Genomic DNA, 24,933 nt, shown 5'->3' with positions numbered 1-24,933 from the left:
AATGTAATACAGTAAATGCTGTATTTTTTAATAAGTGCTGTTCTGTTCTTTCTGTTCATCAAAGAATCCTGAAATAAATGTGGTTTCCACAGAAAAAATATTAAGCAGCACCACTATTTTCAACTGTGTTAATAATAAGAAGCTTCTCTTGAGCACTGAAATAGAATGTTAGAATGATTTCTGAAGACTGGAGAAATGGCTGCGGAAAATTCAGCTTTGACATCACACAAATAAAATCGATTTTAAAGTGTTTTTAAATAGAAAACAGTTGTTTTCATTTGTAATAATATTTCACAATATTACTGTTTTACTGTATTTTTGATCAAATAAATATTTGGGTGAGCATAAGAGACTTCTTTCAAAAACACTTTGGATATCTTACCAACCCAAACCTTTGAATGATAGTGTAGTCTGCATTATATATGTCTTCACCACTGGTTAGCAGAGCAGACAGACACATTACTAAATGAGGAAGTATGTGGCCTCTTACTGCATGACAGCTGTAATGAAATGACATGAAATTCACACTGAGAAGCTGAGCAAATAAAACTATATTTATTTGACTTGCACCCTCACTTGTCTGCACCATGCACAAAGCAATTAAGACAACCACTCCTACTCCCTATAGAGTGTCTTGTTTACTTTCTGATTGTGGAAAACAGCATATTCTATTTACCAACAGATTATGAACGGAGGATCTTTGGATTGCTTAAAGCAGCAGTCTGTTAATTACTGTGCCTTTGAGCGTAATGCGTATTGAGGTTCAGAAATTACCAGGCAGAACTTTCTGCAATCAAAATGTCACAAAGTACTTACTTCACAGTGTGAAAGATTTTCAGTCTGTCAAACAAATAGTAAAAGCGTCAGTTATTGATCTATGTGTAGTTGAGTATGCCTGACTTGAAATGTGAAGCCAGAGTCAATTGCCAAGTTAACACTGCATTGAAGTCATAGTTTCTTTTTGGTACCACTCTAAATATTTTTTGCATGTTTATTAATATGATTGTATACTTTTATGCATAATTAGACTAACTTCTTTAGCTAAAATGTAAGAAGAATTTGAATGATTAAAAGAACACCAGGTTTTTTTTAAACAGTGTCTGTCTATAAAAGCAATGGAGCTGATTATAAAAATGTATATTCAGGTCTTTAATGGGAACTGCTGTAATCTTTAGAAGAAACGCATCTAAATTCAATTATTATTCTCTGGTAGATTCTCCTGAGTGAGATTTTGATTCATTTTTTCATTTTAGTAAAAAAATCATGACTTGCTTTGGTTACAGAATCATCATGGCGTCAGGACTCCTATACTTCTTTCTTTAAGACAGCTTATAAGATTCAAAGCAAGACGTATATTAAACCACAAAAATTTCATTTATTTTTTACATCTTAAGCATCTACAAACAGAGTACAAACTGTGAAGTCATTGATTTAAATAATAATAATAAGAAGAAGAAGACGACAGTGTGTAAGATCATGTAAACACCTAAATCTAGATATATTTTTAGTCATTATACCAATTTCAGTACCACATTTACCAGCTTATTCTATTATTTTTTTTATATTTTTATAATGAGATTTTTGATAGTTGAGTCAACAACATTACATTCAATTTTGTCCTGTCTATTAATTTATTCAAAAATGTAAAGGTGGAAGAAAAAAATATATTATTATTTATTATTAAATAAATAAAAGTTTTTCAAAACCATATGAAACCAACATGAATGCAAAGAGTGCATTTCTGAGAACTTGGCACATGAGTTTGAAACATTTTTTTTCTCCTTTTCTTTATCGTAGACACTCTTATATGTAACTGACCCAGTTATCAATGTTTTATTGTACATGTGAAGGCAATCATTGTGAAACTTCTTGATTATATTGCTGTCTGAGATTATTGCACTCTATCAGCTTGGTTTAAAGTATAGGGCTTTAGAAGATCTCAAAGTCTTGAGAGGTATTTGGTGTCCAGGCTGGTCTTTGTGTGGTCGGCAGAGACAAAAGCATGTGGTGGTAACCTGGTTTCAGCTCTGATGTTTGTGCCAGATTTCAGAAGGTGTGCTGTCAAGCCCTCAAGGCTTGGATCATGCATCCTCAATGTTGGCATCTATATGCAGTACTGACCTGCATGGACATTGTGTCTACCACCTGGTTATGAAGATGTCTGTTCTGCAAGTCAGAAAGGTAGCAGGAAGGGGGTAGAAGCAGTAGAATATGTCCGGAGTGTCTGTTCTTAATGTTAACATAAAGGGGGGGTTCAACCATCTAAAAGTTTTATGCTTTAATCTCACCTAATCAGAAAAGCTGACTACATTCTCTCTGAATATTGAATGAATACATTCTTCTCAGAACTTCATCCTCTGCAGCAGAACACAGTGTTCTGTAGAGAGTGTTCTTGATGAAGTGTGTGTGTGTATATATATATACATTATCTCAAACGCTCTTTGTTCTCTTGGAGAGGAACATGCAACATCAAAGATTATTTGACACCGGCCCCTGAGCTGTCGGAACTGCCTGCTGTCTTTTATTGCTGTGACCACGCAGGTAAGTGCTTAGAGCAATAACTAAGCCAGGATGTGTTATGTTTTTTCTTTTTCTTTAAACTCTGGACTTTTGGTTGATGTGCTAATTCGATAAATCAATTTCTAATATCAATTTATGCACAGTATCTCACATATGTTAATGTTTTATTCTGTTGAACGCACAATGGGATGGATAAGGGATGAGAGGATGTTGATGTACTCTTAGGAGGCTTTCACACTAGCACAGGGGTCTCCAAACTCGGTCATGGAGGGCTGGTGTCCTGCAGAATTTAGCTGCAACTGGCCTCAACACACCTGCCTGGAAGTTTCTAGTATGCCTAGTAAGACCTTGATTAACTGGTTCAGGTGTGTTTAATTGGGGTTGGAGCTGAACTCTGCAGGACAGCGGCCCTCCAGGAGCAGGATTGGTCACCCCTGCACTTGCACTTTTGGTGCACACCTGTGTTTGTTTGATGTCAGAGTTCAGTTCGTTTGGATAATGTGCAAGTTGTTTTCTGAACTCGGGTGCACACCTTTGAACTGTACCCAAGTCTAAAAAGGGTGGTCTGGGTTATGGTTCATGCGAACTCTGGTACAGTTCTTTTCTGCAGTGAATGCAGTCATACTAAATGACCAAAGTGAACTGCTGTTGATGACTTATCAATTTTGTCAAACTGTGTATTTCTGTTTTCTCACTCACTTTCCTGACAAGCATGTCTGATGTGTTAAAAGCAGAAAGAATTTATATCTAATTTCCGTTCGCCTTCAGAAGAAATTGACTCCACTCTGACATAAACGAACCATGGTTTGAAACCAAAAAACACAGTGACCACAATCCAGTTGGGACAGGGGAAGGAGGGATCAATCAAACTCGTTTTTAGAACAGACAATCAAACAAGGTGTGAAAGCACCCTTAAGTGTATATTCTATCCCGCTATTTACAGTCATTGAGCAAATGGCACCTGGGAGTGTTTCTTGACAATGAGGCACAATGTTGATTTCCAGAACCTTCACCCTCTCAGTTCCTCTGTGGTGAAACGAGCTGCCTACCTTCACTCAATTTGCTGAAACCAAAATTTTTATATTTCATTTTTGCTCTAGCTTGTTTAGAAAGTGAAAAAGAAAGTGACGTGACATGTGGCCAAGTATGGTGACCCATACTCGGAATTTGTGCTCTGCATTTAACCCATCCAAAGTGCACACACACAGCAGTGAACACACACACACACCGTGAACACACACCCGGAGCAGTGGGCAGCCATTTATGCTGCGGCGCCCGGGGAGCAGTTGGGGGTTCGGTGCCTTGCTCAAGGGCACCTCAGTCGTGGTATTGAAGGTGGGAGAGAACGCTGGTACGAGACTCGACCCCACAACCTTTGGGTTACGAGTCCGACTCTCTAACCATTAGGCCACGACTTCCCCCCAAGTCTAGCTAGTAAGGATAGTAGGATGCATCCCACACTTTCAGAACCACTGAACTTTCTGGAGCAAGAAGACAAATAAAAGTGGATGATATTTATTTTCTGTTTGCTTCCTTTGTCCAGTACTGTCCTCCTCTCTGGACCTGCTAGATCTGAGTGAGCCTGGTGAGAGAAGACACAGCAAAGACAGGAAGAGCCCTCTTTCTTCTAAGGGCACACCGTACAGGAAGAAGGCCGATGAAACAGAGCTGATCCAAGTGGATGTTGATCAGAGTATACCCTGTTCCCGCACACCTGAAAAGATTTCATTGGACTCAGGTATTAAGTGTCAGACAGACAAAGTGAAGGGCTGTTATGCTGAGAAGCAATCTTGCAAATCAGTAAAGGGAAATCAGTCGATTACACAAATTAAAATGAATTTTTCACGTTATTAACTGAACAGGTTCTATTACGGATAGTACTTTTTCAATGAAAATAATATTACAGACTTACATAACGTTATGTAGTTGCCCTCTTTAATATGTGCATACTGCAAATTCCTAAAACTGTGGTGTTGCTTGTGATTTACTTGGGATGCAGTATGATAATATATCTCTGTCAAACAACATGGCCTCATTTTGTTTACAGTAGCAGTTCCATCTTCTTTGGACAAATGGGAAGAACTCAACCCACACCCAGAGCGAAATGGTAGCAGAAAGTGGAAATTTGAGAGAAGATGTTCATCAAAAAATTCTGGTGAATTTGTGTGGTAAGTCGCTGCTCTAAAAAAAAAAAATTGTATGAAAACACACACTTTCTGGATATCCAAAAGATATGAATACCTTTTTTTTCACATCAATTTCTTATGATATAACCCCAGGTCTATGGATTGCAAGACTCAGCTAGACACTACCCCCAGGAACTCCCTGGAGGTCAATAATAAAGTAGAGGTGGAAGCCGTGCCAGCAACTCAAGTAAGTGCAACACCGAGCAACACTTATCACTCTTTCTATGAATCATGATCATCTGTGCACATGTGTCAGTGACTTTCACATCTTATTTCCCACTTGTCCCACTCATTGTAGTTTTATCGTATTACTATAAATCCATCCACTTGAACTGTGAATGTTTTTTTTAGCCACTCAATACATAACATTCTGTGCTAACGTCTAGAATTCTTTATTTTCAGCTCAACAGGCAATATGTTAGTGGAAGACATGTAAGCCACTCTGTGCACTCTTTGTATGAATTGCAGAATGGTCTATGCATTTGCACCATGGCAACAGCATCACCACCAAATTCAATACAAAAAAGACCAAGCATTTTGGCGATACTTCGTGGCAGCTAATGAACTGAAGTGACGTCCTCACGGCAGGTCACAGTTTGCAAGGATTTTCACATTTATTGTGGTGCTACAGGGTACAAATGTTACACGCTTCTACCCTCAGTGAAGCATGCAGGTCTGTTGTATTGCTGTCTATCATGATTAGATAGTTATCAAATTAATTATTGACCAGCCACTGGTCAATGTAAACCCAATGTAAACCCAAGGTTGCTATTGGAAAAGCATAAATTAAATTACCCCAGATAGATTGTCCAACAGTGGGTGCCTCTAACATCTTTGATTTGCTCATCAGGTTTATAGTCAGCTTGTGACTCCCCAAAAATGTATCAAAACACTACCGTTCAAAAGTTTAGTGGCGATATGATTTAAATTTTTTGTCTCATATGCTCACCAAGGCTACATTTATTTGATCAAAAATACAATAAAAACAGTAATATTTTGAAATATTATTGCAATTAAAATAACTGATTTCTGATTATAAAATGTAATTTATTTCTGTGATGGCAAAGCAACATTTTCAGCAGCCATTATTTCAGTCTTCAGTATCACATGATCCCTCATTCTAATATGCTAACTTGCTGCTCAAGAAACATTTCTTGTTATTATCAATGTTTTTATGAATGTATCAAAGACTTTTTTGTAAAAATGTCGAAGTCTTTTCTGTCAGTTTTGATCTAGTTAATGCATCCTTGCTGAATAAAAGTATTAATTAAAAAAAAATCTTACTGATCCCAACTTTTTGAATGGTAGAGTATTTATTCATTAAGAATTCATAATGTTTGTTCAAAAATACTTTTCCCATTGAAATTTAATTAAAAAATAATGATTAATGTTTCTTTATCGTAGACACTCTTATATATCATTGACCCTTACACACCTAAACCTTACATATGGGGTACAGATACATTTGTCTTACATGTGCTAAGACTAGTCATGATGGAGCAATCAGCACATATGTGAGCTGCATGGTTCTAAAAACATTGAGCTCAAATTGTCTTTCGGCCATGAGTGGTGGTGGAAATTAAATGTGTAATGTTAAAGGTAATTGTTGCACTGACACAGGGTCTGACAGGGCACATTAAATGTAATTATACAGAGCTGCGCCAGCACAATGAAGCAAGACCAATTGTCCTTTTTGAGGCTTCCATTATAGCCTCCTGTATGAAATCTGTTTAATTTGGTAACCTTGGTAATTGATTAATATCCAATGAGGCAGGTGGCAAATACTTCATCCTATTGCTTTGATTCAGTCTGCCTTGAAGGCTTTGTTATGCTAAGAATTGAATTGGGAAAATGGAAGTTTTCCTTTGATAGCTCAGCACTTAACATTTAGAATGGCCTAAGAACAAGATACAAAGCTACATACAGAGGGTGAATTATAAAGGGTAACTCTATGATTACATTATTCATTAAAATGACAAGCAACTTTAAAATTTAAGGAGCACCAAAAACATGACATTATTATCAGTGAAAATGCAACTATGGCCGTCCGTTTTACATGTTAATTTAGTGTGATACATTTTTTTAAAAACACAATTAAAAAGTATAGCACAATTAATTATGCCCCCTGGCCAGTACATTACTTTTGTAACAAGGAATTTCCCTACCATTGAACCAATTTAGCTATCCAGGATATAGATGTTTGTTTCCTCACCAAAACAGATTTGGTGAAATTTAGCACTACGTCACTTGCTCACCAATGGATCCTCTGCAGTGAATAGATGCCATTAGAATGAGAGTTCAGACTGCTGATAAAAGCGTCACAATAATCCACAAGTAATCAGCAGGACCCCATATCAATTAGCATCTTGTGAAGTGAAAAGCTGCATGTTTGTAATAAACATATGCATCATTAAGGCATTTTAACTTTAAACCTTCGCTTCTGGCAAAATAACAGTCCATAATCTATATTAATGCTTCCTCCAATGAAAAAGTCCATCCCCTGTTGTCCACTCACATCAAAAACCACCTACCTATTTGTTTACTATTTTGGACTGATTTTGCTTGTGTATTTATTTCTCTCCTAATTCGGATAAGACAACTTTTTCACTGAATAAAGCAAGATCATTATAGAGGTATTTTAGCTGGGCGCAGCAGTTTGAAGCTAAAAACGTCTTGATAAACTTGTTTATCACAAACACACAGCTTTTCACTTTAAAAGACATTAATTGATGAACTAGAGTTGTGTGGATTACTTGTGGATTATTGTGATTAGCAGTTTAAACTCTTATTCTGACGGCACCCATTCACTGCAGAGGACCCATTGGTGAGCAAGAGATGTAATGCTAAATTTCTCCAAATCTATTCCTATCAGGAAACAAACTCCTCTACATCTTGGATGGCTTGATGGTGAGTACATTTTCAGCAAATTAAAATTTTTGGATGAACTATTCCTTTAACAAAAATAGTATGGTAGTTTATAGCGTCCTTGGCCATCAGCAAATGTAAACAAAAGGCTCCTATTGTTTGTTATGGCCATATGTCACCCTCTAAATTTGAAACCTATCCAGACGAAGCCTCTGACTCTGAGAAAATAAAACCCTTGAGATCTTACTGTTTTATTTTGCAGTAAGCTTGTTTTCTGTTGCTGTGTGGTTTACACACACAGCAGTGTAGTCAAAATGAATGGCTTTGCCGCATGTGAAGCATGTCTTCAGGTGTACAGTGTTAAAAAATGGTGCATATTTGACGATTCATGCTGCGCAAAGGTCTCCTGCCATGCTATTTTCAGATTTTGCATACTGAGAAAAATGTGTGAGGGTAGCGCGCTGTGCATGACAAGCCAGTCCTGAGCCATTTTGAATGTAAGAACATTAGGTGTGGATGGCAGAACCTCGAAAGAGAGTGAAAGTGAGAAAGAAAGAGAGGGAAGGAAAGAAAACAAGAAGACACTGTGCTGCTAATGCTGGCATTTCTTCTTGCCTCTGGCATCAGGGGTTGGCAAGGGCAGGGCCTTTTCTCCTGTCAGAGTGACGGAGAGATGGCTGACCACATTCTCTCTGACTCCTGCTCTGTGTGCATGTGTCTGATAGGGCCGTTTGAGCAAGGACCAAAGGTGGGGCAGCACACTACTGTCCAGAAACCAGTCTCTGGAGGAAGAGTTTGAGAGAGCTAAGGCAGCAGTGGAGGTAAGCCAAAAGTCTCCTTTAAAATATCTGTGAGCATCAAAAACACTGTCTCGTAGTTAATGGGTATTAATGGGCAGTGTATTTACACAGAGTGCAAAAAGCCAACTTCATTGACAGGCTTTTTTTTTCTGATTAACTCCACCCAGCGTTACTCAGACATTTCTTTAGTATAAATAGCATATTAGTTTAATTTACACTTAAATAGCAGCTGCCACTATTTGTTGATATTTATACTTGTGTAAACAGTATCTACCACTATTTTCATTTGATGCAAATAACATTTGCCTTTTCTTTTCAACTTAACAGACCCAAATGAAATCTACAGACATTTTCCACTTTTTCTGTTTCATTTTGGGAAAAGTTGCAGAATTATAAGAAATAAATTTAAATATGCTAAAACTGTGTGAACTGGAGCTGATATGGCACTATACTAATATTAGCCAGATGCATTATCCAGTTAATTAAAATGGCTTACTTGTATATGTTTCTGAACAACAATCAAAATTTTGTAATCATATACTCACCTTCATGTCTTTCCAACCCTGCATGACTTTCTTTTTTTCTTTGGAACATAAAACTTTGTTTTTGTTTTTATTTGTTTGGTCTTTAAAATGGAAGTCATAGGTTATCAAAATGGTTTGATTACCAACATATTTCAAAATATCTTCTTTTACATTCCACAGAAGAAAGAAACTATAGTTTTTTGCAACAACATGAGGGTGAGTAAATGGTAAATGATGACAGAATTTTCAGTTTGGGTGAACTATCCCCATAAACTGAGATGGACAAAAAAATAGTTAATAATTTTCAAAAATCAACTTGAAGAAACTAACTAGGTGTGTCCTCTGTTAAAGTTCATATTTTAATAAGGCCTCACCTTTGTGGCATTGGACAAGTTGGAAACTGCCTGCTGTCACGAGTACAGTGTGATGCTAATTAGCCTCCCTCAATAATTGATTGATTATAATGTCATCACCGTTGCTCACGGAATAAGTTGAACCATATTATAACTTTCCATTTCTCAATGAGAGAAGAAAATAGGCCAGTCGTGCAGCATCAGGTGGCAGAGGAGAAGGTATTGTGCTTACAGAAACTAGATATAGGCTAATTCAGCTGGAGACCCTGCTATCCAACATCAGTTCCTCTGCTTCAGTGATCACAACCGCTGATGCATTGGAAGAAATTACTCTAAGGCCTGTCACTCAGGGGGAAAAAAGCATCTAGACACAATATCTCTCATTCAAGCAAAAAGCAATTTTTTGATATAACGCCTAAATAAATGTTTTGCCTTTTTGAACATCTTTTTGAGTCTTTTTTTAGCCTTTTAGACTTTTTGAGTCTTTAAAAAATTTTCTATTTTTTATTATTATTATATATATTTTTTTTTCAGTCTTAAATGCACAAAATAGTAACCAAAACCTACAAATAAAAATGACGCGTTTCATCACAATGTGATAAGTCTACTTAGTATTGTGTTAAGAGTTCTCACTGCTTAATAGTTTATGTTGTTCTGATGAGTGTCTGCTGTTGCACTTGTAAGAAGCCAGCTATTGTATTACATGTGTTACAGAGGTAGAGTGCTAAGGGCAAAAGCATGGGGGATCTGTAAGAACAGATGAATAATGGAGGAGAAAGAGGAAGGGCATATCTAAAAGTGAGAGCAGTATTTACAGTACGAAGAACCACTCAATGCAGAATTTGTGCTGTGCACAGGATCACTGGTTATGCTGCCTATTTGTAGCCCTCAAGACAGCGCCCATTACAGCTGTAGGACTGAGACAGTATTCAGTTTGAAAGGGGGTTGAGAGGGGCGGGACTTAGTGTGCATTAAGTAGTGATTCTCAAGGCTGCAATTGGAACAAATGGAGGGTTGATCGATAGCACCATCCTTGAGTTTCGATCATTACAGGAACATTGGCCTGCACGCTGAGAGCTGCCCTTCTGCCTCCAGCCCCCTATAAGTAACTGCATATATTTAATATGATTATAAGCTGAACAGAGTCCTAAATTATCCAGAAAGCTACTTTCTGGGACAGTGAGGCCAGTTTCCAATCATTTTCATTTGCTGATGTCCTGAATGAAGAAATGCCTTGGAGTCTAAAATGAATTGAAATGGGGAATGGGTTGGGCTGCTTACTGAGCAGTGAATAAAGATGCAAGATAGATGGAATACATTTTCCGCCCTGCAGTCTTAGGGGAGGATGTTGGGATGCAGGAAACAGAATACAACTGAAATTATGCTGCTCTATTTAGAAACATGCAGACAGCGAGAGGTGAACGCAGGCTTTTGGCTGTCTCTGTGCTGGTCAGGGCCAAATATAACAGAAAGTTGTGTTAAATGTAAGGATTTATGCTGTAAATAACTGCATATTTCATAAATTGCAAATGTAATGATGTATAAACACCATGTGCCTACAAGAAACCTTGGGCAATTGAGACTTCTCACTTCAAAACAATAATAGCATTTATTTTATAGCACACAAACAAAATGATTAACCATATGGGCTTTAGATTTACAATAGCCCATGTCTGGCTACTCAAAAGCCATCTTCTGATCCTTTCCATGTAGGAGATGTTTCAGATGATGCAAAATTACAGGGATCGGTTTTAACAGCAGGACTTGACAGCTTGTCAATTCTTTTTTTTTTATATGCTCAACAAACCAAACTCCCGGACATAAAGTTCCTGCTTTTGGGAGAAAAATGTTACAGCTACTGAAGGAGAAGTACAGTAATACAGTTACGTGATCTTTCTGTCATGATTATGTGATCTTTCTTGTCTTGTAAACAGTATTTAGTTAAGTAAATATGATGAGTATTCATTTGTAAATATGAATTACATTCATATAATTAATAATATTAATATGTACATGTGATTTATTGACTTATAAATTATAAACTGTCAGAAGTTTTTGTTCGAAAGGTAGAAGCCTCACTGGAATTTGTAGACTTGTATGTATGACTGTCATGCTCTAGCTTATTAATTGTTTGTCACGTATGTCTTAGGGGTCTTTATCATTCTAATTATGAGCTGAACCTTGGTCTCTTTTAGTTGGTAATTATGAGATTAAATATATTCACTTGCTCCTTTATTAAAGAGTTAGTCTTTGAGTTCAAATAATTATTTGCCTCCATCACCTTCTTCTTTTTTTCAGACAGCAGTCTCTCATCTCTTATGTACTGTATGAATGTGTAAAGTTATTATTTTATCATCTAACAATTGTATTTGATGAGCATTCACACTTTACCTGTTAGATGTATGGCTAAAACAAGAAAAAAAACTGTGCCAATATTTTTTAAAGAATAAACTTAATTCAAGATATATTATTTTCTCTATATATATATATATATATATATATATATATTATGCAGTTTTGCTTCTAATGTAAATGTATCTTGTTTTAAATGTTTAAATATTTTTAGTAAAAAATAACACAAAAATACTAATTAAGTAATTTTTTTCCAGTGTAAAGCATGTCCCAATACTGTTTAGCTGCTAGGCTTTTGTGCACCGTCCAAATAGAAATAGAGGTCTGAGACTTGTGAACCAAAGGGCATTCTATTTTAGAAACAAAGACCAATTAGAAGACTTTCTCACCCCAGTGGAACAGCATGGCCTTGATCATGTGTCTCTTGTTTGAAAATGAGGAAGACTGAGCACTGACCCCCTTTGGAGCCCTCAGTGTACCTGTTAAGGACTCTGCCACGGCCTGCTGAGCTCCTGACAACATTCAGCCTGTATTGCGCTTATAGAGCTGTATCTCACAATCTCTCAAGGGACGAACAATGCAGTTGAGGTAAAAGAACTCTAAAGGAAAGATGCCATTCTTGAATGACAGAAAATGTCAGGGGTGCTCAGGAATGCTTTTTCTGAGCCCCTTAGACAGTTGTTTTTCGTCATAGATATTTTTCAGCGTTTCTGACATATATTTCAACGAAGCAGGTATTTTTTAGAAATAGGACTCCAGGTGCTTTGCACAAAATAGGTGACCAAAGTTGCTAAAGAAATCGTTCGTTCAAAAATTCAAATTGTATTTTCTCTGTGGAACACAAAGGAGAATTTTTAACTTGTTCGCTCTTTTTCATGCAGTTACATTGAATTGTGACTGGAGCTTTCAAAATGTTTTTAAGATTGGTGAGGGACTGGCTTTGAACCAGATAAAAACCAATTATTTGAAAAAATCTGATTCAAAAGAACAGTTCGTGAATCAGACCTCACTATTACTTTTATGAATAACTATTCATGATTTTCAGTGAAGAACAACTTAAATGTTGAGACTTAATGTTCCTTAAACAAATCTATCAAGCTTAGAAGTCTTGGAAAATATTGTGAAAATTGTATGGGCTTCTTTTGTGCAGTGTTATTTTAGTATCATTATTATTATTATATACTATTGACGTTTTTATTAATATTTTTTATATGAGCTTTTATTTTTGGTTTTCATTTGAATAAAAATTTTTTATATTGTCATTTTGTTATACACTTGTCATGTTTTTGTTTTTACATTTCTATATAGCTTCAATTCATTTCAGTTCAGTTTTAGTCATTTTAGTACTTAAATGTATTTATTTTAGTTTCAGTTTTCACTTTTAATGTTTCTAAATTCTTCATGTAATATTTATATTTTATTTTGTTTCAATTAACAAAAATTATTTGAATAGTTTTAGTTTTCAATAACAACAGCTTTTTGCTTTTTTGGTGCTTTGTTGTCATTTTTGGAGTTTGACAGCCCCAGTCCTCATTTACATTCTTTATATTGAAAAAAAGTGTCCGGGATAATCTTCAAAAATTCACCTTTTCCTGTTCTACAGAGAAAAGTAAGTTGAAACAACTTGAGAGTGAGCGAAAATCTTTTTTAACAAACGTAATGTTGCTAAAGTTAAGGAAAAGATGACTCTGTGATTTAGAAAAAGAAAAAACAAGCTGGATTCAGGAAAATGCCTTTGATGTGTTCAGTGAAGATGTGCGCTGTGAAGGATGTCCTTAACGCAAATGTTCTGGCTATTAAAAAGTTCAGTCAAGCAGTCTTTCTCTGGATGAGAGATAATGAGTCTTCAACTTTGACCTTTGACTAGTTGGACTCTCTCTGTGCTGAGCTGTTGGGGGGAAAGAGGGGGTGGGTCATCCAATGACTGTAATTGGCCACTTATGGCACTTTTCCACTGCGTGGTACGACTCAGCTCGCGTTTCCACTGCAGTTTAGTACCACTTTAGAGTGCGCGGGATTATTCACATGTCGTTATAGTTGCGCCGCGACTCCTGAAAAACTTTTTCATTCCGCGTCGCCCCATCAAGCTCTCGCTGGATCCGCTCCTCTGCTATCAACGAGAGGAACGTCTGTACTTCCTCAACAGACAACGAAACAGCCACTTTTTGGTTGTTAAAAAAGGTGCGCTTGTTCAAAACAGTTGCATTCGATCCTTCGCTGGCTGTGCTGATTTAAATCTAGCGGTTCTGTTGTGTTTGTGTCGCAAGTTCAGTGACGCATGTAGTGACGATTCTCTCCAGCCAATCCGTGATCAGCAGAGTTTACACGTCACGTTTTGGTAACGGTACGGTTCACCTGGAACCTCAACCGAGGGGGGATCCAAGATGGCGTCCTGCTAAGTCTACTTATATAGTGCTCCGCTGACAAATCTGCTTTTAACAGCTAAACTACGCTATATATAATCGTGCTACACGTATTAGAATCTACATTTATTTTACTGTGAAGTTACCTCTCAAAACTTTGAAAATGAAATCAGCAGCAGATAAAAGGAAAGGAGGAGAGACACCGCGTGCTTCTCGTGTATCTAGTATTGTGGATGTCCACAGCTATGCTTCTCCCGGGGATAAACTTTTATCTACGCCGTTTCCTGAGAGCCCGGGTAAGCCGTCTTCAAAGAAAGGCAGAGCAGAGGATGATTCCGTGATTTCCACTCTCTCAGCTAATAAATAACTGATCGGATGCCCTGGAGAAAATGGTGGGTGATAATGCTCTGAAAATTGAAGGACTAAAGAAAACTGTTGACTATATCTGTGCCGATCTTAATGACGTTAAGGGGAAGGTAAAAGAAGATGGAGTTCTGTGAGACAAGGATTGCAGACTTAGAGCGTTACTCACGTCGCTGGAATTTATGCCTGCAAGGAGTGCCGGAAAAAGAAGGTGAAGATATCAGAGCTGAATCCATTCGTATTTGTGTTGCCACTTTTCCAGAGGGAAGCAAAATTCTACCGGATAAGATTGACACTGTTCATCGCATTGGGAAGAGGCCTTTGAATACCTCAAGGCCGCGAGCCGTCATTATTCAGTTTTCCTCCCGGGTGGCGAGAGATGGGGTGTGGAGAGCGGCGAAATCATCCGAGTTTCTGCGTGCGAACGATCTTCAGTTTACTGAGGACCTTACTGCTTTCGACCGAGAAAGGAGGCTTTTACTATGGCCGGCTGTGGAAAAGGCACGTAAGGAGGGGAAAAGAGCTTACTTTGTTGGTTACCTTGCTTTCATTGAAGGTTCTGAAATTAACCCTCCATGAACTGTTCATACTTTCAAGTGAGGTTCAATGAGCTATTTTATTTTGTGAAGAACACTGTGGTTGGCTGTAAATTTTTTTGACATGGCCTTTTTGTCAGCTACCTTTGCGTTTTCAACCAGTAAGCTTCGGTAAGCTTTATTATTTTCTGTTCATAGTTAAGGGTTCTTATTCTATGTCTATTTCTGTTATTTCACTCAATGCCAGGGGTCTTAGAGACATTAAGAGACATGTTCTTGTATGCAAAATCGTTCAAGACTGATTTTTGTTTTTTTCAGGAGTCCCACTCCATTCCTAGTGATTTTGCTTTTTGGAAAAATCAGTGGAACAATGACATTTGGTTGGCTCACGGCTCACAACATTCAGCTGGAGTTATGATTTTGAAAAACTGCTTTGTTGGAGACGTTTTACACCACTTTTGCGACCAGAAGGGACATTTTCTGCTGTTGGTAATCTGTTTAAATAATATTGTAGTAATACTGATTAATATATATGGTTATAATGTCACCCATGAGAATGACTTGCTGTTTGAAGTGATAGAAGAGAAAACTCTGTTGTGGCTTAACACATACCCAGATGCCCTAGTTTTTATTGGGGGAGACTTTAATATTGTGCCCGATAACCAGATGGATAGACTACCAGACAGGCCACTTCTGTTAACTCTAAACTGAAATTATTCATGGACAAATTTAATGTCATCGATATTTGGAGGGAAACTTTTCCAAATATTAAGTCTTATACTTGGAGTAACAAAAGTTGTTCAAGACAGTCTAGTATTGACTACTGGCTTGTATCTCAGTGTGTCAAGAACTTTAATGCTGCTATTAGCATTCTTCCCTCCCCTCTAACTGATCATAGGGCCATTCTTCTTCAATCCCCTCTTTCCTCAGTCAATATTTCCTCAGGTTCTAGAGCATCTTATTGGAAGCTTAACTCCTCTTTGCTTACATATGACCAATTAAAGAATAAAATTTCATTTTTGATTAAATACTACTGGCTCAAAGCAAAAAAAGAAAATAAATATGGTCTGAACTGGGAGCTTCTTAAACACGAAGTTGGCAAATGTGCTAGAAATTTTGACAGTCATTAACTAAACTTAAAAAACGGGAAGAGGAGATTATCGTTTCTAAAATAATATCCCTTCATAACAAAGTTCAGTATGGTTTGTCAGAAGCTGAGCTATTTTAAGATAAATTGGTTGAGGCAGTTTTTGAATGGTCCCGATTCCTTTTGGAATGCTATTCCCAATTATGTTTTCTCCAAAGTTGGTGGTCTCCCCTTTTTGTTGGTATGTAATTATAATATCTCTAAACTACCTATTAAATTATCAAACTTCCACAAGCAGATGCTATTGGCCTGGCAATTAATATGTAAAAACAACTTCAGTCCCCACCAAGGCACCTTTACTTTATATAATGTAATTTATATTACCCCTGGCCCCATATGTTTGTTGTTTTGTTTTTTTTGTTTTGTGATTTTGTATATTTTTGTATACTTGTTGCTAATCCTAATAAAAAAAAAAATAAATTAAAAATTAAAAACCTGGAACCTCAACCGAGGTGGTACTAAAAAAAGTACCAGGTACTGTACCCAGTGGAAAACCCCCCAAAAGTGAGCCTTACCGTGCCATACCATGCAGTGGAAAAGCACCATTAGTGAAGCTGTTGCCCATCATAAAACACGGAGGGCCATTTATCTCCTCAACAAAAGCTGTGTCATTGAACAAAATAACATCTCATCAACTTCCAGTCACACAACATTCTTTGAAAACCCTCATCGTAAATACAATCTCTGAGGGAATCATGCCATAAAGGCTTTTGAAAAGCAGCTGTTGTTTCTTACAACAGTGCTTTTCAAGTAAATATGAGCCATAATGAAGATACTGGGACTCGTGACCTGTATCGATTGGTAGGTGACTTCAACAAATGCTCCTGCCAGTTCTGATTTTACAACACATGACAGTGATGTGTGAGGATTTGAGTAACAGGTTTTTGAGTAAAGACACATACACTCTTAAATATAAAGGTGCTTCAAAAGGTTCTTCAAGCGATGCCATAGAAGAACCATTTTTGGTTCCACAAAGAACCATTCAGTCAAAGGTTCTTTAAAGAACCATCTCTTTCTTACCTTTTTATAATCTGAAGAACCTTCTTTGACCCCAAAGAACCTTTTGTGAAACAGAAAGGTTCTTCAGATGTTAAAGGTTCTTTATGGAACCATTTAGACAAAAAGGTTCTTCTATGGCATCGTGAAGCACCTTTATTTTTAAGAGTGTACATTATAGCATTATTAACATTTCAAAATAATTTTCAACCATTTTGTCCTTCTGCATCAAATCAAAGTGTTTCAGTGCACTCAGTTCGCTGACTAATGCTATGCAAGTAATTTCTTTGATTAATCAAACCGTTAAATGAGATTTCCAATATGTCCTAGATGACTGAGAGCTGAATGATTGCTTGCGTGGCTGTGTAAGTCTCCTCTTGCCATCAATATTCAAGCACAGTGATTCATTATTCAGATTGCAGAGCACACAGAGTTCAGAGGCATGTTGATACAGATTTGAGGCATTCATAAGAGTGGTGCACCTGCAGAGACTCGACTAAAGACTAAGATTTACCCAGAACTTGATGTTGCGGAGGCAGAAAACACATTTTCTGCCATGAAGTGCTCTTCTGGACACTGTGGAAAAAAAGAACAAAAACAGCCAAACTGAAACTAGCAAACTAAAACTGTAACAGTGTGAAAGTGAATGAAATTTATTTTACAGCATAGCTATTTTTCCTGTCTCATTTATCAAATCCCTTTCAGTCAGACACAGAGTTTTGGGATAAGATGCAGGCAGAGTGGGAAGAGCTCGCTCGCAGGAACTGGCTAACAGATAATGACAGACCACAGATTCCCTCTAATGTGTCTCCTTATGAAAAGGTAAAGGAAAAAAATTCTAACTAATTATTTAAAAAAATATTTAGAATTATAATAATATTGATAATAATAATAATTATTAATTATTATTTAAATATTATTATTAATTATAATTTTTATAATTACTAATGCATTATTATTATTCATAAATATTATTATTCATTTTTTATCATTACTAATTTATTATTATTATTATTATTCAATATGTAAACCCTTGACTTATTTTTATGTATTTATTTATTTAGTTAGTTATTTACATTTTACAGTGTACAAAATCTTCATGAATTTTCCACTACTTTGTTATGTCCATTATTTCTTCCTCAGGGATACTACTTCCACACAGATAACCCTTTCAAAGACTGGCCAAATGCATTTGAGGAGGGATTACGCAAGTCCAGAGAGGGAGAGCTGCCTAACGCCGTGCTTCTTCTGGAAGCAGCTGTGCTGCAGGACCCTCAGGATTCAGAGGTGAGTGAGTGGGCTTATAAAACGACAGTAAGCCAGGTACTTTCATCAAATCAACGTCTGCACAGCTTGAAAACAGAAAGCTACATGTTCTGCCAATCAAACTACAATCACACCTTTCCTATACAGTGATAAGCAGTAGGTACGTTCTTGCCCACACTGAACATTTTACAGATCATAGCATGATTAGCCAAGGAAGGGGTTTCCATGTTCTCACAAATTTTCAGTGAGAGTTCTGTATTAGACATTGTACTTGACAGTGACTGATGGCAAACCATTAACACTCCTGTAACTGAGTAGGGTTCCCTTTTTTTTTCAGACGATTTAATGATGTAACAGTTCAGTTACATCCCAGAGAGGATTATCCCTCTTCTCCTGGAATTACCCCACCTCTAAATGATTGTGTCTCCATAAAAGCTCAATGTTAACAGATAATATTACAAAGCAAATGGCATTTCGGGGAGATTTTGCTTCTTAAATATCATACAGTAAGTATGCTATGCTCATTGTACATTATAAATTAAGAGCACAGACTCAGCCAACCATGTTAAGATGTTCTATTAATAAGGCTCATTAATACATTTTCCGTTGTATTCACAAGCTGTGGTCTTGTCACAGGAGTTTTGAAATGCAGTTTCCTCCTATACAAAGTTAACAAGCTTATCTTCTAATAAGCTTATCTTCGTCTTACTCAGTGTTCATAACCCCACAAATGATTCCTTGAGGAATCGTGGCACAAATATTCAGTCACATAATAAATTATACTTAAACCAATATCCCAAACTTCAAATATTTGTCTGGCGATATTAGTACATCCAATGTTTCATCATCTTCAAGAAATGGCAACACAAATCCATTCAGTTCCTCACTAACATTGTGTTCTATGTCTGAGCCACAGGCCTTTGAAAATGAATAATTTCCCCCAGGTTAGCACTGTAGCTCCTGCACTTGCCAGAGTCAAGGTGATAACCCCAATGCTCATTGTTCAATACCTATTTTCTTTTCAGGCTTGGCTGGTGCTGGGAACCACGCAAGCAGAGAGTGAGAATGAGCAGGCAGCAATTGTCTCCCTCCAGAGGTAAGGAATTATCCCTGCATGAATCATATGCAAATGATGGTTCACACAGAACGTCTCGATGACTTGTGTAACCCTCGTTCCCTGAAGGAGGGAATGCGCAGAGCGCGAACGGGACAGAGCAGAGCGATGGCTGGGTCTGCGTCCTCCCGGGGCAGCACTTGCAAGTTCACCACCTAATCCCTAAAAGGCGTGGTGGGAACTCTGGGCACATATCCAGGCCGGGGTCTCAGGACACAAGATGCTGGACCCCGCCCTGTCCGAGGATCCAGCACACTCGTCCGGGACACCAGGTGGTGCGACATGCTAGAGGAATGAGAGGCCCGCGGAGACGTGGGAAGCTCTCACCGTGATCCTCAGGTCTCCCTGACCATGAACCGAAGTAGCCCTCCGAGAACCGGAGGAGCTAGAGCGGGGCATGGCAAGCGGGATACCCCCCCGTTTAATGAGGAGGTATTTAGACCGCAACATCGCGATGGTCATGTGCCCGCACTGAGAACATGACTCATCCACGAGCGCTGCTTCAACGCCAGCTGTTTTTCAAAACACTTGCGGAGATTTGTCTTGTAGAAGGCTCGGCTCCGAAGCGAAAAGCTGATGTGCGTTTGCACGCGCTCTCCTTTTATACCCGCGCTGCGAAACACGCACGCCAACTGTCATTGGCTTGTTTAGTTAACACTCGAAGGTGATTGGGCTCTCGGGCGAGATCCCAATTCGTCAGTCACGACTGACGTAACGTCGAACGTGACTGACTGAAAGGGAACTGATTGGCTCATGAAGTTTGAGTCATCACACTTAGGATGCGACTGAGTGCTTATGGCAAAAATAAAGCCAAAGCGGAGTTAGAATGCATTGCTTTGTACTAGTACTGCATTTATCGTTGCTGATTGTACCGATATAAACCTAAAATACTCACCATAAATGTCAAGTCAAGATTAAGGTTAAAGGAGTAATTCACCCAAAAATGAAAATTTGTACTCCAAGATATAGATGAGTTTGTTTCTTCATCAGATCAGAGTTTTGTACTAGTACTGCATTTATCGTTGCTGATTGTACCGATATAAACCTAAAATACTCACCATAAATGTCAAGTCAAGATTAAGGTTAAAGGAGTAATTCACCCAAAAATGAAAATTTGTACTCCAAGATATAGATGAGTTTGTTTCTTCATCAGAACAGAGTTGGAGAAATTTAGCATTACATCATTTGCTCACCAATGGATCCTCTGCAGTGAATGGGTGCCGTCAGAATGAGGGTCCAAACAGCTGATAAAACCATCACAATAATCCACAAGTGATCCACACAATTCCAGTCCATCAATTAATGTCTTGTGAAGTGAAAAGCTGTGTGTTTGTAAGAAACAAACCCATCATTAAGGCGTTTTACCTTTAAATTGTCACTTCTGGCCAAAATGCAAAAATAACGCTTCCTCCAGTGGAAATGTCAAAATCCAATAACATATATTTGTTTAGAACTGTTTTGGACTGTTTTTGCTTATAAACAATGCTTTATCTGTGCATATTTCTCTCCTGATTCAGACGAGATGTCTTTTTCACTGGTGAAAGCAATATTATGGATAGAGGACTCACATTTTACCCAGAAGCAATGGTTTGAAGTCATAAGTTAAAAACGTCTTAATGATGGGTTTGTTTATTACAAATCCAAATATTCCTTGAATCCTCATTCAGACCTAAAGAAGGCCTTGAATCGGACATCTCCATGTGGTTACTTATCTGTGACACCAAATGAGACAAAGCTCTCTGCTGTGCCCTCTCCTGCTCGAGATAAAGAGCTACTCTAATAACCCGGTGATCCAATTAAAATTGCATTTCATAAGCACAGAGGCCTTTGGGAGATTATATTCATTTTGGATAGAACAGCCAGCCATAATCTCATACAATGTTCCTCTGAGCGACCAGGGTGAAAAAACTCCAATCTATGTGTGTTAATCACCAGTGACACTCGAAAAGCTGTGTTTTGGTACCATGTATCCGCATCACTTTTGATTAGAGTGCTTTTATAATGTCTGTCTCTCTGATATTATCTAACATAATTTAAGATGTCATTTTAAAATGGTGTATCATCTGTGGTTGGACCACACAGTTGCTGTGCAAGATTAGAACTAATTGAGTAGAAATAGAGTAGAACTACATTAAAACGGTTCAACACATAGTAAAGTTAGGATGCAAAACTTTAAATGTGGAATGGAATTTGTCTATAGCAGTGTGTTCCACAAAACTTACCTATAAGCAATATTGAAGTAAAATTTTTAGTACATAGTGTAAGCATGTGAATTGGGACACAGCTGGCATCTTATTTAGGCAGGAGGGTTGGGAGGGGGTGAGTATACTTTTACCAAAATCTGATTAGATCAAATCAATTTAGAACTGAAATTTCTGATGGATGAAGCAGATAAATCATTAGCAGTGCGCACTGCTTTTGTTTTAATGGACAACAAGAGAAAATGTGTTTACTGACTGTCATAAAGTCAACCTAGTAAAAGGCTTTTAATTGGCATTGTTACATTTCCATTTTTATTTTTTGATGCGCAAGTGTAGCCAATGTGCGGTAATAAACAATATCCAGATGTCACCCTTGCCATGTGTTTTCTTACGCTTGTTAAACAGGGAACGCGACTTCCATCAGAAACTGGGCAAATGGTTTATTTTAGTTTTCTGAAATATATTTATTTGCAGACACATGAGATGACACAAGTATTCACCCATGAATTAAAACCAGCACTAATCAGGAAGCATCTGCCTCTCATTATGATGGCAGACAGCTAATTAGTGTCCATCAAAAGCAGCGGTTCTTTAGATGCTTCCCTGTTGTATGTGTGTGCAGGTGTCTGGAGCTCCACCCCAACAACCTCCAGGCCCTCATGGCCCTGGCAGTGAGCCTGACCAACACGGGCATGAGGCAGGAAGCGGCTGAGGCACTGCTGAGCTGGATAAGGCACAACCCCAAATACAAGTATCTTCTGAAGAGCCGCACGCACCTGCAGAGCTCACCTGGTTCACGGAGACCCTCCTTCCCCTCCATAACAGGCTGGTATGATTACAGATGAATGCAGTGCCATGCCTGGAATATACAGCAGCTTTGATATTCAAGTTAAAAAATGTATGAATTTCATTACTGTGGAAACAAAATATTAACAAACAAGTGGTTTGAACATGAATTATGCTAACCTTTCAGAATTGACTTTACGTTTTGGCCATTTTTGCAGTTCCTTTTAACCAATAGGTCATTTTTAGTGGATGCAAAAGGTTTCCTTCATGTTCAAACAGGTTCTCTAGCAGAGTGACCACAGGTGTGATTTATGTAGTGATCCACTCATGTTTGAAAGTGTCTAAATGCTTTTGTCTTAATATTGAACAATATATATTAATATTGAATGTTTGTTGTATCATTTGAAACCTAACAAACAGCCACCTTTTATATAATTTATGTTAATAATCATTTAAATAATAATAAAGTAACTAATTGCAAGTAAATATTTTCATATATATATTAAGTTTTTTAATGTATGTATAAGATTTTTGATGTGTTTGAAAGAAGTCTCTTATGCTCACCAAGGTTGCATTTTATTTGATAAAAAATATAGTAATATTGTGAAATATTATTGCAATTTAAAATAACTCTTCTCTATTTTAATATATTTTAAAATGTAATTTATTTCTATGATGGCAAAGCTGAGTTTTCGGCAGATATTACTTATGGCTTCAGTGTTACATGATCCTTCAGAAATCATTCTAAAATGCTGATTTGATGCAATTACTTTTAGCACTCAGTTGTTATTATTATTATTATTATTATTATTATTATTAAGTAAAAAAAAAAAGGAAATTTATTCTAAAACATCAAACAAGTTGAAAAATTATTGAACAAATAAAAAAAAATCTACATCAAACTTCATCTTATTTTTTATGTCCTGCAAACCTATATATTTGTACATAGAGGCTTATAACTTTTACTGTTGCCTGAAGAGGATGGTGGTCATGTATTTTAATTATTTTCTCAACTTAATTTTTATGTGACTAATCTGAACCCCGTGTTAACACCCATTCCTACTAAATGGAATATTTTTGGTACCAACAACATAAATCTCTAGAGAGCCCCTTTCTCTTTTTCTTAGCTATTAAATGACACATTTTGATGATGTTGCTGGTAGGGACGTCCCTGAAGGGCAATGCTTCTCTCTCAGCCTCTCAGCTCTCTCTGTCTTTATCTCCAGCCCCCTGCTGCCTGAGGTGAAGGACCTGTACCTGGAAGCTGCCCAGCACAACTCGGACACTATCGACCCAGACCTGCAGACAGGGTTGGGAGTGTTGTATAACCTCAGCTCCGAGTTCAACAAAGCTGTGGAAGCCTTCAACGCAGCGCTGTCAGTGCGGCCGGAGGTAAACCATTCCTCAGTGTACTCGACTGACAAACTGGGGCTAAATCATACAGATACGCTCCCTAAAGGCAGAGGGCAAAGGAAAGAGAGAGAAATCTTTGAAACAGTTCATTTGAAACTTGAGGGGAGCTTTACCATTCATGAGCGCTGACTCCAGAACCCTGTGGGTCACCTTGTCGACGATTGATGCTTGCTAAGCCAAATTCTGTCCCCTTGTGTAGACTGCATTTACACTCAATCGAAATCCTCCCCATCTGCTTGACTTGGTAATGTCTGCTTGCCTGCTGGGGGGCTCAGAGCGTGAATACGATGAAAGATAATGGCAATGTAGAAGTGAAACTCTGATACCAGGCTCTTGTGACATTAAGAACTAGGCAACTTCTTTGTACCTCTGCTTTATGCAGTGTCACTGTACTTAAAGGTCATATTTTATCCCTAAAAGAAAGAGAGCAGATCATATCTTAATGGAATTAAAAATCAGTTGCATGTAACTCCATAATCTTTCAAGCATAGAGCATTAATTATTTTGATCCATGACACTGTGCCGTTGGTGTGTACAGGACTACCTGCTGTGGAATCGGCTGGGGGCGACGCTGGCTAATGGAGATCGCAGCGAGGAGGCTGTGGAGGCCTATACCAGAGCCCTGGAGCTGCAGCCCGGCTTCATCCGCTCACGTTACAACCTCGGCATCAGCTGCATTAACATGGGTGCTCACAGGTTTGTGACAGAGTTGGGCTTGACCTGAAAATTATGTAAAATATATCCCCCAACTTCTTGTTTAAATTCTTTGATCCTGAGGTTCTATCGGAAGAAATGCAACATAATAAGGAAACATTTATTCCTTGATTTATGGGTGTTTCTTCAACTACTGCTTTTTTGTGTCCCAGGGGTTGGTTTTGTTTGTTATGAGGGTCACATTAAATGGCTTCAAAATGAGTTGTGCTACTTCTCAAATGTGTTTATATGTAGATTATTTTACCCTTGGCCCACACTCAGAATTTGAATCTTCAAAATAAAATTAAAAACTCCCTTTTAAAAATACTATTAAATTAATTACGATTTAATTACGAAAATACTGTATGAGCCTGAAGTTTGAAAGTTACAGTATGTACAAGCCTTTAGATAGATAGATAGATAGATAGATAGATAGATAGATAGATAGATAGATA

At 37.7% G+C, this 24,933-nt stretch overlaps 1 protein-coding gene across 3 annotated transcripts in view; it reads left to right on the top strand.

Moving 5' to 3' along the window:
- The window catches only part of LOC107692357 (PEX5-related protein-like), a 99,202-nt gene that overhangs the window by 70,513 nt on the left and 3,756 nt on the right, over positions 1-24,933 (top strand). For 2 of the 3 annotated variants that reach the window (XM_016491352.1, XM_016491349.1), the window contains 11 exons: positions 4,064-4,258; positions 4,568-4,688; positions 4,800-4,893; positions 5,109-5,138; positions 8,297-8,392; positions 17,711-17,827; positions 18,149-18,292; positions 19,297-19,367; positions 22,209-22,415; positions 23,599-23,764; positions 24,324-24,481. In XM_016491352.1, the coding sequence (XP_016346838.1) occupies positions 4,064-4,258; positions 4,568-4,688; positions 4,800-4,893; positions 5,109-5,138; positions 8,297-8,392; positions 17,711-17,827; positions 18,149-18,292; positions 19,297-19,367; positions 22,209-22,415; positions 23,599-23,764; positions 24,324-24,481 (1,399 nt within the window). The remainder of the gene's footprint in view (positions 1-4,063; positions 4,259-4,567; positions 4,689-4,799; positions 4,894-5,108; positions 5,139-8,296; positions 8,393-17,710; positions 17,828-18,148; positions 18,293-19,296; positions 19,368-22,208; positions 22,416-23,598; positions 23,765-24,323; positions 24,482-24,933) is intronic. The other variant, XM_016491350.1, reaches the window with a different exon arrangement.

Source organism: Sinocyclocheilus anshuiensis, unplaced genomic scaffold (assembly GCF_001515605.1).
Source record: "Sinocyclocheilus anshuiensis isolate Anshui unplaced genomic scaffold, SAMN03320099.WGS_v1.1 scaffold70, whole genome shotgun sequence".
NCBI classification, from domain to species: domain Eukaryota; kingdom Metazoa; phylum Chordata; class Actinopteri; order Cypriniformes; family Cyprinidae; genus Sinocyclocheilus; species Sinocyclocheilus anshuiensis.
This window is presented reverse-complemented; position numbering and strand designations above follow the sequence as displayed.